The following is a 19109-nucleotide window of genomic DNA, read 5'->3' on the forward strand; positions in this document are numbered from 1 at the left end:
AGAAAAATTAAAGGGGCTAACGAGTTATAAATCGAGTCGACCGGAATTTTACGTGACTCAATAGTAGCCGCACTATACAAAACGAGTTTTTCGATAGAAAATAGTCTGGCACAAATTATGCGTGTTTGGTAGTGGACATGTAGAACCGGCTAACCCGATCAGGTTCTGTGGCGGATGTCGGAATGGCCCCCGCGGGAACCCAGAAATTTAATCAGGGACACCAAAACAAGAAATGCGACGGCTCTATCTTGATGATTTTGCATATGCATCATCTTGGTAAGCGTAAAACGAATCAATGGCCTCTCTGGCCAACCCGTGGCTACCGGAAAGTGCTCTGGAGAAACATGTTTCGAGGACGTTTTTACCATGGCGCCTAATCTAGGCATGCGACGGCTCAATCCTCACGATTTTTTACATCCATCATCTTGGTAACCGAAACATTGATACAACTCGTGACCACTGGAATATGCTCTGTAGCCAGCTTCGAAGACGTTTTGGCCAGAGCGCCAGATCTTCTTTATTTTTAAGTTCATCCCGTGTTTTGATGATCTAAAACTGATTCTTCATCTGCAGGAGAAACTGAAACAAGGAATCACGTCGGAACAAACCAATTACACTCCGATAGGTCACACCGCCAGAAAAACAACAAGGAAATTTATACGAGAATTTAAACCAACGCCCAGAAAGGTCGCAACGGTCTTAACCGCAAACGAAACAATGATTGCTATCCGAATATTTATGCTTTGGACCTAGAACTGCTACTATTGGGAATCCATTCTTAGAATGCTTCCAGAAATGCCCTCCGGAGATTCCTCAAGGAATTCCACAACTTCTCCAAAAAAATCCCTCCAGAATTCATTCAGGAGATTCCTCCCAGAGAAACTCCTTGAGTAATTCTCGGAGGAAATCCTAGAGGAATTTTCGGAGGAAATCCTGGAGGAATTTTCGGAGGAAATCCTGGAGGAATTTCTGGAGGAATTCCGGAAGAAATTTCAGAGGAATTCGTCGAAGAATTTCCGGAAGAATTCCTGGAGCAATTTCCTGAGGATTTCTTGGAAGGAATTTTCGGAGGAATCCCTGGAGGAATTTCCGAAGCAGATCTTTTAGGAGTTTCCGGAGGAATTTCTGTAAGAGTTTCAGAAGGAATTCCCAGAGGAATTCCCGGAGGAATCCGTGGAGAATTTTGCTGAGGAATTCCTGGGGAAATTTCTGGATGAAAACATAAAGGAATTTCCGGAGGAATTCCTGGAGGAACACTCGGAGGACCTCCCTAAAGAACTTTTTGTGAAACTCCATGAGTGATTTTCGAAAGAATTTCCAGAGAAAATCCCGGAGGAATGCTCAGAGGAACTCCTTGATGAATTTCTGGAGCAATTCGTGGAGAAATTTCCGATGGAATCCTTGGAGGAATCCCTGGAGAAATTTCCGGAGGAACTCTTGGAGGAACTCCTGGAGAAACTAGCGGAGTAACTCCCTGAATGATTCTCGGAGGAAATCCCGGAGGAATTCCCAGAGGAACTTCTTGATGAATTTCTGGAGGAACTCATGGAGGAATTTCCTATGGACTCCATGGAGGCATTTCTGGAGGAATTCCTGGAGGAATTTCCGGAGGATTTCTTGGAAGAATTTCCGAAGCAATCCCTAGAGAAATTTTCGGAGGAATTTCTGGAAGAATTCCTAAAGGAATGTCCTATGGAATTCCAGGAAGAATTTCCTGTGGATTTCCTGGAGGAATTTCCGGGGAAAAACCTGGAGGAATTTCTGGAGCAGGCGGATCGATTAAATCGACTCGAGTTATAAAATAGCCCACTAAGGCGCCACCGCACAGTGCTGCGAATGTATGGAACTGCAGGACAAAAATCATAACTAATGTACCATACATTTTTTCTCAATAGTGTCTTTGGTGAAGTTAACAAACTTGATAAAAGTTAGAATTTGCATAAATGTCCTATGTATAATTAATAATCGCTTAAGTGTCTTAAACTGCAATTTATTTAAATCTTGATGTTTTTTTTTTTTTTCTCGGATGCAGTTTAGGCAACTGTATAAACATATAAATCGTAATAAAAAGGTAATTGCAAGAATGACTTAATCGCTTAACCTAATTTTACAGCTCTATTGTCCACTAGGGCACTACGTGAGCGATTTCAATTGACAGCTGTACCTACAGTATTGTACAGAGCCTAGATGTATTCTATTATACTTTATCGAACTGGTTGCCTTTCTGCTGCTTTCACTTTTCTACTCTACATGGTAGAATGATGATAGGTGGCCGTTGCTGCTTTCCAGTCCGATTGGGGGTCCATTATGAGTAGCAATTCGTCGATGTCCAGGTATCCGGGTCCGTTTGAGCCATGGGGCTCAGCGAAGAGGGTCAGTGTCAGCCGCTCTCGGTGAAGAGCTACTGACGAAAAATTGCAAGTGCCGGGGCTGGGAATCAAACCCATGATCATCCGCATATGATGCAAACGTGTGACCAACTACGCCATGGACGCCGGCCAAGAATGACTTATTCACCAAACTTTATTCTCATCGAACATTTTGGTTCTTGAAAATCGTGCGTTTGGCCATTTCTTGTCCAGTTACATACTTAAAATCTGGACAAATCGTTGAAGTTTACCCTCCAATTCTTAGTAGAAATCAGCAGTTTCATAAGAAAACGAGGGAACAATATAAACTGATACATTTTTCGTTTGAATGGATCAGAAAAGAACACTTGTATCTTCGAGTATCTTCGATTTTGACTATAAAAACATCACTCGGAAAAAGCTCGATTACTAACAAATTAGCAAATAAAAGCAGCTGGAGTCGAACTCAGTATTCAGCGGATACCACGGTGAAAAATTTAGAGAGGTCTTTTGTGGTCATTTTTTGTTTCATTAATTTGAATTTCGGGGTCGTTTTTCCTCTACGCCATATAGTACTTAAATTATGACATTTTATTTTCACAAATATCAAAACATGTTGCCATGCTAAACGAAGAAATAGATTCTACTGATGTGCTTTAGACCTTCCATTTTGATTTTCTATGAAAACTTAAATGTTTTCTAATGTTGAGCTAGGCCAAAGATGAATCTGTTTTATGAAATATTATTTTTCTATGGACATCGAAAACACTGTTTGGTAATCTAGGTTTTTTTGGTATAATAAACACGATTTTCAAGTTTATAATGGTCGAGCAACATACTTCAAGCATGTACACTCCCGATCAAAAGTTTGGAGTCACCCCTCAAAACATGTCATTTTTTTCGGTTCATATCTTCGCCAATTTGCGTCCGATTTCAAAACCCTAGGTCTAATTCAAAAGATAATAAGTCAAAGTAACTTTAAACGTCATTTAAAAAAAAACTTTTTCAAAAAATTTAGTATGTTAACTTGACCCAAAGTTTCCAAATTTTCTAAAAAATGAATATAAACTTACGGCAGTGTCGCTGGAAATTGGGTCGACCAAATTTTAAGATGAGAGTGGTAATATGACCCATTTTCTATTAGCTTTAAACTGCTTTTTAGAGAACTTAGCTAAAAAACCTAGGAAAAAAGTTATTGAGTAAATAAACTCTTCATGTCATCGACCAAAAGTTTGGGGTCACCCCTCATTATGATGTATCAGCCAAAAGTTTGGGGTCACTTTCGTAAAACATGAAAAAGTGATTTGGTGATATCTTCGTCATCTATAGTTCAATTTTAATTGTTTTTGGCTCATTTCAAAGATAATTAACTAAATTTACGTTTGATGTCTTTAACTTAACGTATTTAACGATTTTTGTATATAAAAATGTTATGTAAAGTTAACACATTTCACCACACTTCAAAAAATGAGGCAACTTTACGTTAAGTTTTAGTATGTAAATTTCAACAAATATGTGTGGTTCAATGTCTATGCAGTAAGTATCATTCATTTTGTTTCAAATAAGCCAAGAAGAATTAAAATTGAATGAAAGATGACAAAGATATCAACAAATCACTTTTCCATGTTTTACCATAGATACCCCAAACTTTTTGCCGATGACATGAAGAGTTAATTTACTTAATAACTTTTTTCTAGATTTTTTTTAGCTAAGTTCTGTAAAAAGCAGTTGAAAGCTAATAGAAATTGGGTTACATTACCGCACTCATCTTAAAATTTGGTCGACCCAATTTCCAGCGACACTGCCGTAAGTTTATATTCATTTTTTTAGAAAATTTGACAACTTTTGGTTAAGTTTACATACAAAATCTTTTGAAAAAGTTTCTTTTAAATCATGTTCAAAGTTTCTTTGACTTATTATCTTTTGAATGAGACCAAGGGTTTTGAAATCGTACGCAAATGGATCATTGAAGCCGACTTTTCCGCTACTCACCGCATCAAAACAAAAGCGCCACCGTATATGGACGGTAACACAGTGACAGCAGTCGAGTTACGTCAAACACACAAGGCTACGGTGGCGCTATCTGTTCATTTCATAGCGACCGTTTAAGTTATTTTAGTGATCCATTGGCGAAGATATGGACCTAAAAAAATGACATGTTTTTGAGGGGGTGACCCCAAACTTTTGATCGGGAGTGTATGAACAGCATGGCATACTAGATTGAACAAAATTTTGAAGTCAATTTTATCACTTCTGTCTATGAGACGCAGCATTGTGCGCCGCTGCATTAAAATAATATTTACGCCACTGGCGGTGTGCTCTTAAGCGCGTTACGTTATATTTTAACGATCCCTTAGCGGTTGTTTCAAATGTATCTTAGCTCCCGGGCTCGAATCTGAAAATGTCTTCCGACCATTTCTACTGTGTTGGTTTGCGTCCTCGCAGCATTTTCACCAGAAACTCGAGGACCACTACCCGAACAAAGTCTAACAACAAAATGATAGCAAATCGAAAACACGATTTGTAATCAGCAGCAAATTGATATCATATTTTGATGTCAGATTGATTTGATTAATTTTGATTTCAAATTTTGATATCGTTTTGCTGTTATTTAAAATAATTACAAATGTTTAAGTTTTTAAATCATTTCAAAACTTCTAGGCGATCTTGTATAAAGCCTCTAATGATATACCATCAGTGCAATGAACGTATTGCATTTAGGTTTCCATATTATTCGAAAAAACTCTACATTTAACGATTTTTCCATTTTTTCGCACTGATAGCAAAAACAGTAATCAATTTGCCATCACTGATAGCAGGAATTGTTTTCAACATGCTCTCACAGGAACATTTTTCTGCTCTCATTTATGATGTTTTAACCGTTAAAACGACCAAAACGACATCAACCTGAGTAATCATAATTTGCAATATCACAACATCAAAATTAGTTTTCGATTTGCTGTCAGACTCTGCTCGGGTATCAAGTAATGAAACTGTTTTTACAATTCACATTATTTGATTGAATCTTTTATTCCAGTGTATGTTGTACACGAACGTGATACAGAAAATGTAGCTTAGTGGATGCTGCTTTCGCTGTGTTGCAACATTTATACACGCTTGAAAAGTGGTATTCACAATCAATACAGCAAAATATTTCGATTTTTCTACTGCTACGATGACTTTTAGTTTTTCAACTTCTGGTTTAATTTTCGTGTAACAGTCGAGTATTCAGCACTGATTGGTGATTTGATGTTGCATGACGAAGACAAAGAATGATGATGTTTTGAAAAATCCCTATCCGAACCGAACATACAAAAGGTGAACTACTATTAGATATAAGGTTTGCAAGCGTGCACAATACATTTTACAACATGTATCACGATACCCTTGATGCTTGCCTACATTTTGGCGTTTAACGCAACACTTGAAACATCACCTTCGCGTGTTGAACCCCAATGATCGATCAACTCACCTGTAATGATCGCGTACTGCGGATGCAGCAAATCGGCCACATCGGCCACGCTCAGCGGTTCTTCCGCCGAACTGACACTGGAATTCATTCCCTGATCGCCACAGATAGCACCATTCCTCTGCTGTTGTCCCTGTCCCTGCCCCGGCCCCGTATGACCACCACCGTTCACGCTCGGTGGCACCACGTGTCCGGTGGTCGTCGTTATCAGCGAGCTGCAACTGCCGAACGTGTTCATATTCAGGTGGTTCCCATTCTGGCACACGTTCTCGATCAGTTTGTTGACGGTGCTGGTGGAATTCTGCAGGTTCTGACTGAGCACCGTCTGAACCGAGCTTACGGACGTGACCGACGACTGGTGCTGGAACAGGTGATGATGGTGCTGCTGCTGTTGGTGATGATGGGCGTGCGCCGAGTGATAGGAAGATGCCGTGCTGCCGCCGCCTCCACTGTTGGCCGATGGCGGGGGAGATTCTGTGCGCAGAAAAAGAAAACCAGAAAAGAGCAGGTTATTTTTTTGTTTTTTAATTGGAAAAGAAAGCAATTTCCCTGATCTGAGCGAAAGAGGGTGGTTCCCAGCGATCATCGCCGGAGATGATCGTAAAATCGAGACCGGTTTCATTCGTGCACACTAGCTTGGTATAGCATAGTACCTAAGTATATTTGTTTTTAATTTGCGGCTTGCACGTTTGTTCAAACATGACTTGAAAACTGATTATGAGAAAGGGGGATTGTTCGTGCGAGTAGCACGATAATAGCGTTCTGCTGGAATAAATTGGATTCTGGCAGGTGTAGCAAAGCAAGTTACATACATTCGATTGAAGCATGAAACGGTGTTAATGCGTACATTCCGAAACTCGAAATGATTTTTTTTTTATGAATTATAGTGATAAGTCAGGTAAAGTGTTTCTCAACTCATTCAGTAACAGTTGAAGAGTATTTCCGAATAAGCATTTCAATCGAAGTGTGCCACGCTAGTGAGCGGACGTGATATCTTTGGCTCATGTCATTTTTTCGCTCAAAATTGTTTGCTTTCTGATGTTGTAAAATAATTGCCTTTGGTGTAGAGCAAAATTGTGATCGCCGTGGATTGAAAAATAAAAAAATTAAAGTGTTTGAATTCGTCATGAACAGGAGCAGTAAAGCGTAAGGGATCTCTGAGGCTTAGCTTTAGACGACTACAATAGAGAGCCCGGTGTATTTGTTCCATGAAAAAAGTGATGGCCATAAACGACGCATCCAAATGCACCGTCGCACAGTGGTCCAGATTTGAAAATACCTGGCAAAACTTACAAAATCATAGTAGTCCGCTAGTTTTAGCCTAAATATATATATTGGAACATGTTTTGGCTTTTAATTTCAGTATTTTTTCTATTAACAGCTACATATTCAGAGCTGTTGCAAGATACAAAGAGTAATGTTTTCAAATTATTTAAACGCTGTTCAATGCCCCTGATATTGTAGATGAATGTTTGACATACCGACAATAATTTTTCATTTGGGCCTAACTGACATTTTCGAGTTATCTTCTTCGATCCTCTCTTTGTGTTATCACAGAATGTGTATTGAGCTTTTCCAAAGATTTTTTGGTTGAAATGCGAAGAAGACGACTACATGTTGCTATAGAAACAAAAAGAATAATGATTTTGTTTGTTTTGATCTAGTTATTATCGAAAGAGAGAGTCGACGAAGAGAAATCGATCAAGTCAGCCAGGCCCTTATGAAAAATCATTGTCGAATACATTAACTCATTATAGGGCACTGCATTGTTTTGGTTTTGTGTGGCGTTTTGACGTTTCTTGCCCTTGTTGTTTACAAAATTTCTGTAAGAGTGAAAGAGAAGGAGAGAATTGCATGCAGTGGAATGTTCGGGCCCATATAGCCGAGGCGGTAAACGCACGGGTATTCAGCATGACCATGCTGAGGGTGACGGGTTCGATTCCCGGTCGGTCCAGGATCTTTTCGTAAAGGAAATTTCCTTGACTTCCTTGGGCATAGAGTATCTTCGTGCCTGCCACACGATATACACATGCAAAATGGTCATTGGCAGAGGAAGCTCTCAGTTAAAAACTGTGGAAGTGCTCATTGAACACTAAGCTGAGAAGCAGGCTTTGTCCCAGTGAGGACGTTACGCCAAGAAGAGGAGAGGAGGAATGTTCGAAATTTGACTTTCTGCCATCTTTTCTTAAAACTGGACCTCTGTGCGTCGGATATAAGACACAAGTCCGGTTCAATGAAGTAGGTTGAACATTGTTGAAGTTGCTGCATCCTGCTCTAACCCATGTGTTGATGCATAGGTAAGAGCAGGATGTAGCAACTTCAACAATGTTCAACCTACTTCATTGAACTGGGCTACAGAGTCGATGGAACGAATTGTTTAACGACTTTAACGATGAGTGCAGAGAGATCTTTGAAGAGTTAGACGTAACGCGGGCGGTATTGCTGCAGCATGGAACCCGGTAGAATATGGAACAAAAGCAACAAATGCGGAAGCCACAGACCTGCCTCTTACGGGAGAAGGAATGAAAAAGAGGTACATAATTGAAACGTGGAAGAAGCACCAGAATGGCGTGAAGTACGTAGGCACGAAATACCAAGAAAATGGATGAAACAACTACGTCAGTGCATCAGAAGACGGAAATGAACCAACTTTCACAGTGCTGGTAAATCACATCGCAACTAAACTAACTTATCAAGATGAGCCTAGAAAAGTTGGCTAACTGCATGCACCTGTAAATATGCATCTGGGAATCTCGGAAACCGAAAAGCTAACGAAGGAGTTGAAGCATAGGGTAATTTTCCCCATTTACAAGAAATACGACTCTGACTGGAATCTGAGAACTTTAAAGCGAACACTGTTTTCAATGTCGAAGTGTTATCCCAGATCATCTTCCGTCGTTGTCTGTCACCTAAATCGAATAAGTTTGTGGGAAGTCAACAAGCCGGCTCCATCGATAGCCGGTTGAAAACGGATTAGATCTTCACCGTACTGAGAGACGAACCAGCCAAGGGCTGAAAGTCTCTCTAATAAAGACAAATCAATCAATCAATTCACCGTACTTCTTCCAGGTATGTCGTGAAAACCAGGTAATAACTAGACCCCGCCGAAACTATTTGTCTTACGCCGACGCCGAGACTCTTGGACATGTTTTTTTTTCCATTTTTCATTTGATTTCATTCACATTTCTTCCGAAGTTTTTTCAGAGATTCTTCCAGAAATATTCAGTGATACTTCCAGGAGGTCTATCAGAGATTCCTCCAGGACACTCGTCAGGGATTCCTACAAGTGATTCTTCGGAGATTCCTACATGAGTTCCCTCAAAGATTCCTCCCAAAAGTTTATTCAAAGATTTTTCTAAAATTCTAATCAGAGATTTCTCCTGAAGTTCCGTTGAAGATCTCTTCAGAAGTTCATTCAGAGATTTATTCTGAGAGATGCCTCTCAGGGATGCCTTCAGAAGATCTCTCAAATATTCCGACAGAAAACTCTTCAGGGATTTCTCCGGGAGTTCCTGCAGAGATACTTTCAGAAGAATTTAGGGATGCCACCATGAGTTTCAGCAGGGGTTTATTTAGAAGTTTTTTCAGGGATTCCTGAGATCTTCCCTGAATCTGACTCGAACTTGTAGGAATCCCTGACAAGTGTTCTGGAGGAATCTCTGATAGATCTCCCGGAAGTATCACTGAATATTTCTGGAATCCCTGATGGAAGGAGATCTTTCAGAGATTAGCCTAGGATCTTCAGGGATTCATTCAAAAGCTCATTCAGGAATTTCGACAGGAGTTTCTTCAGAGATTAGCTAGAATTCCAATCAGTGATTTCTCCTGGCGTTCTTTAAAAAAAATCCAGGAGAATTAAGGGATGCCTTCAGAAGTTCCTTCAGGGATTTTTCCTTGAGAATTGAGGGATACTTCCAGGAGTTCCATTAAGGATTCTCGTAGGAGTCCCTTCTGGGATCATTCCTGGAATTGCTTCAGGAATTACCACAGGAGTTTCTTCAGTAATTTCTGCGGGAGTCCCTTCAAGGATTCCGCCAGGAACTGTTTTAGAAATTTCTCCCGGAATTTCTTCTGGGATTCCTCCTAAAATTTCTTTGGGGATTCTTCTTGTAATTCCTTCTAAATGCCTCATGACTTATTTTTTTTCACATAATTTTTCAGGAGTTCTTTTAAGCATTTATCTAGAAGTTCCTTTACGTATTCACTCATACAGAAGTTTCACCAGGGATTAATCCGGAAGTTCCTTCGAGGAGTCCTGCAGTACATTAAAGCTTTCAGGGATTGCTCCAGAATTTTCTTCAGGGATCTTTCCGGGAATTCATTCGGAAATCTTTCTAGTAGTTCCAGGAGGATTCAAGGATGCCTCCAGGAGTTCCATCAGAGGCTTCTTGAGAAGTTTCCTTAGCTATTCCTCAGAACATTCTCCAGAAGTGCCGTCAGAGATTCTTTCAGGCGGATTCAAGGATGCTTCCTCCAGGAGATTCATCAAGGATGCATCCAGGAGTTTCGTCAGGAATTTCCATAGGAGGTCCTTTAGAGATTAGTCTAGGAGTTCCTCTAGGGGTTCCTTCTCAAGTTCCATCAAAAATTCCTGCAGGAGGTCCTTCAGGGTTTAGTACAGGAGGTCCTTCAGAGATTCATCAAGGCATTTCAGGGATTGCTTCAGATGTTTCTTCAAAGATTACATCTGGAATTTCTTCAGGGATTCGTCCTAGAAGTTCCTTCAGACCTAATCAACATGAAGTCGTATATGATGTAGAATAGGATGCTTAAGTGGAGGCCAGGCTTATAAACATTCGACACTTTTCACTACCTTCGTTTCGTTGCCGCAGTCGGGTGTCAGCTTGCTTTGTTTCATTGGAGCGCGACCGCTACCTCTTACACACAACACGAAGTGCTCTTGTAAATCCTCTTGGAGTTCCTACGGGTATTCCTCTTTCAACATTGGAAATTCCTCTCAAAGATCTTTTGGACATTTCTCCTGGAAACACTTCGGGAATTCCTCGTGGATATCCTTCGATGATTCCTCCTGCAATTTTTTCGGGGATTACTCCTGGAAATCTTCCGGGGATTCCTCTTGTAATCCCTTTCAAGATCCCTGCTGGAATTCCTATGGGGATTTCTGCTGTAATTTCTTTGGGGATTCCGGCAGAAATTCTTCCTGGTATTTCTCCTGGAATTCCTCCAGGGATTCTTTCTGAAATTCTTTGGACGATTCTTTCTGGAATTCCTTCCCGGACATTTCCGCAAAATCATTCGGGGATTCTTCTATAAATTCCTTCAGAGTTTCCTCCTTCTCCGGGGATTTCTTCTGGAATTCCTTCGAAATTCCTCCTGGAAATCATTCGCGGATCCCACTTGGATACCATTAATAATTCTTCTTGCAATTCCTTCGGGGATTTCTCCTGGAAATGTTTCAGGGATTCATCTATGCATTCTTTTCGGAATTTCTGCTGGAATTCTTCGGCGATTCTTCCTGGAAATCCTTGGGGACTTCTGGAATTTATCATGACCGAGGAAGGAGAGAGGCAACAATATTATTTACGGCTAACAACCCAACCTAATCGTGTGCCTTAATTCAGCCAATATACCAAAACTATCAGTCAAAATAAACATGAATATATAAAAGTTGGCCTTCTTCATCGATGATTGAGAACCTCAAGGCGTCCCCTACCGGATAGAATCTACATTGAGAACCAATATCCAACAAACAAACCGCCTTTCATCCTCATTCTCATACCCGTTCCGCGTCCTCCACGAGACACGAGTTATTATAGCGCCACTCGCTCGCACACCCCTGCTAATAAAAATGAGATAATTGGCTCACTTCCCTACTGAACTGAGCTCGGTGGCGATACGGCGGCGCACGCCTGTCTGTGCTCGCGGCTGGCTGCTTTCGTTATTATCAAAGCGTGGTGGTTGGATAATTCTTCAGGGAAGCCTTGCACCCGCAGATATCGCGATACTGACTGCTGCACATGCAAGAAGCAAATAGACCATTCATCTTCCGAGCTCCATCATTATCTGCGATCTTGCATGATATGTACCCTACCCCAGTATCATGTCTACTGCTCTATAAATATCAATCTCCTGGCAGATCTCATTAACTGGTAGAGTTTTTTCTCCATAACCGCTCAATTGAGTCAAGTCTTCAAGATGCGACACAAATGCATCTTCGATTGTTTTGGAAATTGTTAAACGGGAAATTAAAAGTCAATATCAGTTGCATGATGAGCACGCACTAAGCGAATAATTAAAGGGCTGCTGGGCTTAGGGAAGATCTCTCCGGGTAAACACCGTATCAAACGGTTGCCAATGGTTTGCCATTACACTTAATTCGATTGCATGACAAGATATGTTTTCTTTAAAACCAAAGGAGAAATCTCCAATTAAAAACTAATAAAGCAATGCGCTTTAATTTGACTGCAAACCTGCACAGGAAGAACGTAAGAGCTAGCTAGAGAATACACATTCCAAATTTCATAAAGATTAAAGCACTCGAACCAAAGTAACAGCACTTTGTACCGCGCTCCCTCTACAGGGATAAGGAAAAGCGTAAAACTTTAAACGCGATTATCTCGATTTTTTTAAGTCCGTTACGGTGATCACGGTATCTTAAAAACTACATAGTTGACCGATTTGTAAACGTTTTATTTTTAAATGTTCGTATTTTCACGAACTGATCGTCAAATCTGAACGGTTAAAAATTCAGGAATCCATGAGAATATTCCTTGGAGGAGTTTCTGTAAGAATCATTGTAGAAATTTCTAAATAAAAACCTTAGATAAATTCTTGCATTGAATTCTCGGAGGTTTTCCGGAGGAACAGGAATTCCCGTAAGATTACTTGGAATTTCCAAGGAATCCTGGGATAAATTCCTGATGGAGTTCTTCCAGGAATTCTTCATATGTAGAATCTTGGAAAGTAACCCGAAAGATTTTGTAGAGCTTTTTTTGCATACATGAAGAAAAGGTATCCTTGAATAATTTTAAAGATAATCTTTGGAGAAATTCCAAAGCGAATCCAATGAGAAATTTCCGAGGAATCATTGGAGAAATTTTTGAAGAAATTCTTGGATAAATTATTGAGAAATATTTCAATGGATACAGATAATTGGAAGGCATCGTAGAATAAATTGCATAATGGAATCCTTTAAGGAAAATCCGAAGATATTCCTGAACAAATAGTTGAAAATTTACCTGAAAGAATGTTTGAATGAGTTCAATATAGAATTCTTGAAAGCGTTTCTGATGAAATCGTTGGAGGGAATTTCATAAGAACTTCTTGGAAAAATCCCAGATGACTATCTGGAAGAGTCTCTGAAGAAAATTTTAAGCAATTTTTGTGTAATTTGTGTTGAATTTCTTGAAGGAATCTTGGGACGAACTTCTGAAGGAATCATTGGAGGAATTCTTGAAGAATTCCTTTAGTCTATCTTTGGATAGATCCTTTGGAGAAATCCGTCGAAGAATTTCTAGAAGAAATGCCGGAGGAAATTCATGAAGCAACCCTTGCAAGAATTCCTAATCGATTCTTTAAAATAGTACTAGAGAGAATACGAGACGGAATTTTTCAAAAATGTTTTGAAAAAAGACTCGGAGAAGCTTCTAAAAGAATGCTTAAAAGAATTGCTGAAGAAATCCATGAAGTATTACATGTTACATGAAGGAATCCTCGAGGGCCTTCGAGAAGGACTTCCTATATAGGAATACTTGGAGAACTTTCTTAACCCTCCTTGTGCATCAGAATCATTTAAGACTCTTAGAGAAATATCTGAATCTTTACCTTTATTATTAGTTATCATATGAATCTTATAGAAATCTCTCGGAGAGATACGTGGAGGAACCACAATAGGAATACTTCGAAAAATTTCAGATGCAATCCCTGAAGTACCCCACGGAAGGGCATCTCAGAACAAACCGACCACCACACGAGAAGTGATAAATTTTAGGCCGTGATATATCGACTCGATTTACTTTGTTTCTGCCCATTTCGTTTCCATCGTGCATAAACGTCAAAACAACTGCATGACTCAAAGTGTTTCAGGTATAATCAAAATTAATTAATAGATGACGTCATGTTGATGATTAATTCTCTTATTTTTCGAAATTGTGTTTCCTTGAGAGCATATCAATTATTGTTTCGGCCACTATTGCAATAATATGGTAGACGTACCAATCATGTTTTATTGCAATTGCAGGCTGTTATAAAGCATAATAATTGATAGGAATAGGATCTTTTCGTAAAGGAAATTTCCTTGACTTCCTTGGGCATAGAGTATCTTCGTGCCTGCCACACGATATACACATGCAAAATGGTCATTGGCAGCTCTCAGTTAAAAACTGTGGAAGTGCTCATAGAACACTAAGCTGAGAAGCAGGCTTTGTCCCAGTGAGAACGTTACGCCAAGAAGAGAAGAGAGGAAAGCATAATACACTGAAGTTTTTTTTTACGACGGTAATGGTCCCGCGTAAAAAAAACCGCGTAAAAAAAAACTTCAGTGTAATGGTGTTTTATCAATTGATCTTAAATATCATAATATACATATTCCCACCACTATTGTATCGCGTATCATATTTACGGTTTTAAGAGATAAACAACTTTGATTGTGTCCCCGAAATACATTATATTTAAAAACAATCTTTTTGCGAATCAGTTTTTGAATTGGTCTACCTGCCTCCGAAATACTTTGCACTTTTGTGTCAACATGGTTGAAATTTTCCGTATAAAAAATGTGATTTCAACCGCTAGGTGTCGCGACCAACAGCATAAAATATTTATCTATTTCTGACTCCGGAGATGACCTTGTCTTCTCCGACTATACTACACAATTTTAGATACATATGTTTTAAATCATGATCTAGACTACCAATAAATTTTGTATCTTCAGCAAAGTTGTACAGAAAGCTGATGATTCCTAAATGGTGGAAAGTGTGTTATCGTAAACCGGACTCAAATTGATCTCCGGGTTGAAATTCGTTTCCATGGAGATGAAGTATTTTTGAAACAGTTTCTTTACTACTATCGTTTAGTATCTGATTCCAACAGCACGATACTTGGAAGAAAGCAAATAAATATGTACTTTTCCTAACGAAAAAACTTCTAATCAATTTCGTCCCGGAGATCAATTTGACCAGAATATTCCCCAAGGATTTCTCACGGGAAGTCCTCGAAGAATTCCTATAGGAAGTCTTCCAAATAGTCCAAATCCTCCTTATTGGAAGCCTCCGAGTTAAAGAGCCCGTTTTACCCCAGTTCCCCCTAAAATTTGTGAATTTCTGTTACTTCACGACACTTGTTATGATTTTAATGATTATTTCGCTGGGATACCATCACCTCACTCCCATTGAGTAACGTTACATACAAAAAGTTATTAAAATGTTGGAATTTTAGGGTGTTGTGGGGTCAATTAGGCAATGGTATATTTTCAAGGTAGCAATTCATTTTTTATTTTTATTTATGATTTTTTACGTGACAATAACTAAATAAATGATCGAATACACATTGTTTATTCCTAAAGAAACCATTTTTGGCGAGTTTGATCTTAAATTATTGGTCATATTTAAGTTTTCTCGCATACAACTATGAGTAGTTCCCATCCTTATACCAGCGATTCCAAACATTTCCAAACGATGAGCCATTGCTCATATACTCCAAAAATATCCTAAATGTGGTTTGCACATAGTCCCATAGACGGGAGGTGACGGCAGCATACAGTTTTAGAGCTTAGTTTACCCAAACTCCCCTATAAACTTATTTTATATTGTTTTTGAATTAAAACAACTTTAACTTGAAACTTCTATGCATGATATGAGTTAATATTGATGAAGAGCTAACCAGCAATATCACTGCATCCTATGAAATTTGGAAATTTAGGGTACAATGGGGTTAAATGAAAAAAAAACAATCAAAAAGCTTGAATGACAATATAAGTTGACAAATAGCTTGTTTGAAAGATAATTTCCAAGAAATTCAAATTTTACAGGAATTCTTCGAAGAATTCTGCCAATGTTTCTTTTAGGAACGCCCTCAAGCATTTGTTTGAAGATTATTCCAGGAATTGGTTTAAGACTCCCCAAAGATTCCCTAAGGAACCTACCATGGAATTCTTCAGGAATTTGACCAAATATTCCTTCAAAAAATTATTTATTTTATTCTTTGTTGGGTATGTAAGTCGCTGCGACGAGTTTTTAGATCTGTTGTGAAAATTCCCTTAGAAATTACTGTAAGGATTTCTAAGGAACATCTTCATTTATTGTATTAGGAATTTCTCCAATAAATCTTCTTAAGAAATTTCTCATTTAAAAATTCTTCCCGGGAATCCTTTAACATCACAACACATATTTCTTCTAAATTACTTAAGATTTCCCCAGAATTTTTTCCCAGAGAGTTTATCAGGCATTTCTTCATGAAATTCAAAAATTTCTTCAATGAATCCTTTAGGGACTTTCTTTGTTGGACTTCATCAAAAATTTTTTCGAGGGTGTCTTCAGGTAAATTTGCAGCTATTCCTTCAGAAATATATTTCTGATATTCTATAGTTCAGTAATATCTGATATTCTATAGTTCAGTAATATCTTCAGAAATTCCTTCAAGTATTCATTTTGCGATTTATTCGAGAGAATGCTTTAGAAATATCTTCGTCGATTCTGTATTGAATTAGTAGTTTATGTAATAAACATTTATCTAGGAATTGCTTCAAAAATGATTCCTCCAGAAATTCCTGCATGGATTCCCTTAGAAATGTATGCAAGTATGCAAAAAATGCTCGAAAGATCTTTTTCTTAATGCCTACAACTATTGTATCAGGAATCCGTACCCGAACTACCTTAGTAATTTATTCCAAGATTCTTCAGGAAAGAATCCAAGAATTCTTTCATATTTTTCTAGGATTTCTTCAAGGGTATTTTTTCAATAATTCAGTTAGGAGTTCATGCCAGGGAACCTTCAGGAACTCCTCTAAGGTTTCCTTCTGAAATTTTCTCAAGAATTCCTCCAAAGATTTCTGAAGAAATTTAAATTCAACGAAAAGTTAATCCAGAGCTGTATTTAGGAAAACACAAAGGCTTGTGCCTAAACCTTTAGTTTTAGTTTTTTTTTACCTTTATTCTCATCATTATGAAATTAGTTTAGCTGATCCAAACTTCTGTTTTTCAATAATTTTACATAAGTCTAAAAAATATTCTACAATATTGTAGAAGAACTTATTTGGAACAAGTTTGTCAAAGAAACCATTTTGATAATGCTAAAATTAAGTTTCGACATGTTATAACTGTGGTATTTCGTAAGTAATAATTCTTAAACAATAGAAATGTATTGATCGTAAGTTATAATGTCTAGCAAACGGGTCGCAACTCAATCAGATAGAAATAACAAGGGATACCTCCTAAAATTTCTTCAGGAATTTCTTTAAGGAATTTCTCCAGTGATTTTTTCTGGACTTCTTCCATATATTTATCACAGAATTCTTTCAGGGAGTTCTTCAAGGATACGAACCAGCCTCGGGCTGAAAGTCTCGATGATATAAAGATATATAAATATATTCTTCAAGGATGCATTCAGGGATTTCGCCGGGAGTTTCTCCATGGATTCCTTCCAGAATGCCTCCAGAAATTCCGTATGAAATTTCTTCAAGTATTCGTCTAGGAGTTTCCTAAAGGAATACATCCGTAGATCATTTCAAAATTTTCTCCAAGGAATCCATTAGGTATTTATCGTGGAAATTTCCCAAAAATGCATGAATTCTTTCAAGGATATCCCCAATAAGTTTCAGCAAGTAATTCTTTCAGGAATTCTTCCTGTTATTATCTCAGGATTACATCCAGGGATTCCAATTTCTCCGGAGATTCCTTTATGAGTTTTTCCATGTATTGGTGCATTGAGGGGTTCCTTCATGAAGTCTTTCAGGGATTTCTCCTGAAATTCCTAAAAGAATTTCTTTGGGAATTCGTCCAAAAGTGCCTCGAGATTTTCCTCCAATAATTGTTTTAGGGCTTATCCGAGCATTCCTGCAGGTATTCCCTCCAGAATTTCTCTAGGGATTTCCCCATACATTTCTCCATTGATTTATTTTAGATTCTTCAGGAAAAAGATGGATTCTGACAGTAATTCCAGCAGCCATTCATTTAGAGATTCATTTAGAGATTCATTCAGGCATTTCTCCAGGGAGTCCTCAAAAATTCACCCAAGATTCTTATTGAATTTTTTTCCCACGGGACTTGATGTACTTTGGGGTAAATTTCTTTTTGTAAATATGTATGTAAATCAAACTATTTCGGTTAAATCTAGATCACTTCACCTGCAGTGTGATTAATCCCAATAAACACGTGAAAACAGAAGTCTAAATCCAAACAATTGCCATTCCTAATCCGAGAGCTCGGAATTCACCGCGGGAAGCCGAAGATCCAAGTTTTAGAAAGCTAAACAAACCACTCTCACTCTCAATGCCAATGTCGTCATAAAAGGGGGCGAAGCACCCTGTCATCGCATCATAGCCGTGCCAAATCCATCCAAGCAGGCGGCGGCAACGATAACAAAAATCAAACATTGCCTCTTTGGCAGTGCTATCTAGCTGCTAGTGTCCACAAGACACCAGATCTGCGGATGCCGGGTGACCGACCACCTACCGGAGAGGCCACACATCTCCCATTGAAACGGTATTTACACGGACCGGTGAGCAGCGGGAAAAAGATACCTACCAGCGAACGCACGGACGGACAGAGAGGTTGGATTAGGTATCAACCAACATCATCGTAGCAGGCTGATTTGGTGTGGTACTTGCACGCACCCTGGCGGGCAGGTGCTGACCATGAAGCGCCGCGTATTGCCGAAGAAGACGCGGGTGACCGGCGACGGTAGGTCTTCTTCCTTTCATGCGAAACCAGACCCTCTGGCGGATTTGTGTCTGTAGGTATGTATGAATGCGTATGACATTCCGCTACTCGTTATCGTCGCCAACATCGTTTTGCATAATTGATGTGTGGAAACGTTTTGGAGATATCTTTTTTCCTGTTTGCAAAGAAGGTTCGCCACACACACAATACACTGCTGATTGGCGACGGATGTTTATGACATTCAGCTTTGCGAACAACTCCGAGTCGATGAATTCATTCAATTGAATGCCTAGTGGGAGGCCCCTCGGACACCAATTGAAAACAATTGGCAAAGTGAGAGCGCGTAAGACCTTTCACCCCTCGTGGCAAATGAAAATTTATTGCAATTTGCAATTACAAGAAGATTATGTTTTGAAGGCATGTTTTACCAGAACTGCGATGGAAACAGTGGAAAATATT

At 39.0% G+C, this 19109-nt stretch overlaps 1 protein-coding gene across 4 annotated transcripts in view; it reads right to left on the minus strand.

Moving 5' to 3' along the window:
* The window catches only part of LOC109407731 (guanine nucleotide exchange factor DBS), a 561022-nt gene that overhangs the window by 440510 nt on the left and 101403 nt on the right, over positions 1–19109 (minus strand). For all 4 annotated transcript variants that reach the window (XM_062854437.1, XM_062854440.1, XM_062854439.1 and 1 more), the window contains exon 2: positions 5821–6291. In XM_062854437.1, coding sequence (XP_062710421.1) covers positions 5821–6291 — 471 coding nt within the window. The remainder of the gene's footprint in view (positions 1–5820; positions 6292–19109) is intronic.

This window comes from Aedes albopictus, chromosome 2, assembly GCF_035046485.1.
Source record: "Aedes albopictus strain Foshan chromosome 2, AalbF5, whole genome shotgun sequence".
Taxonomy (NCBI): domain Eukaryota; kingdom Metazoa; phylum Arthropoda; class Insecta; order Diptera; family Culicidae; genus Aedes; species Aedes albopictus.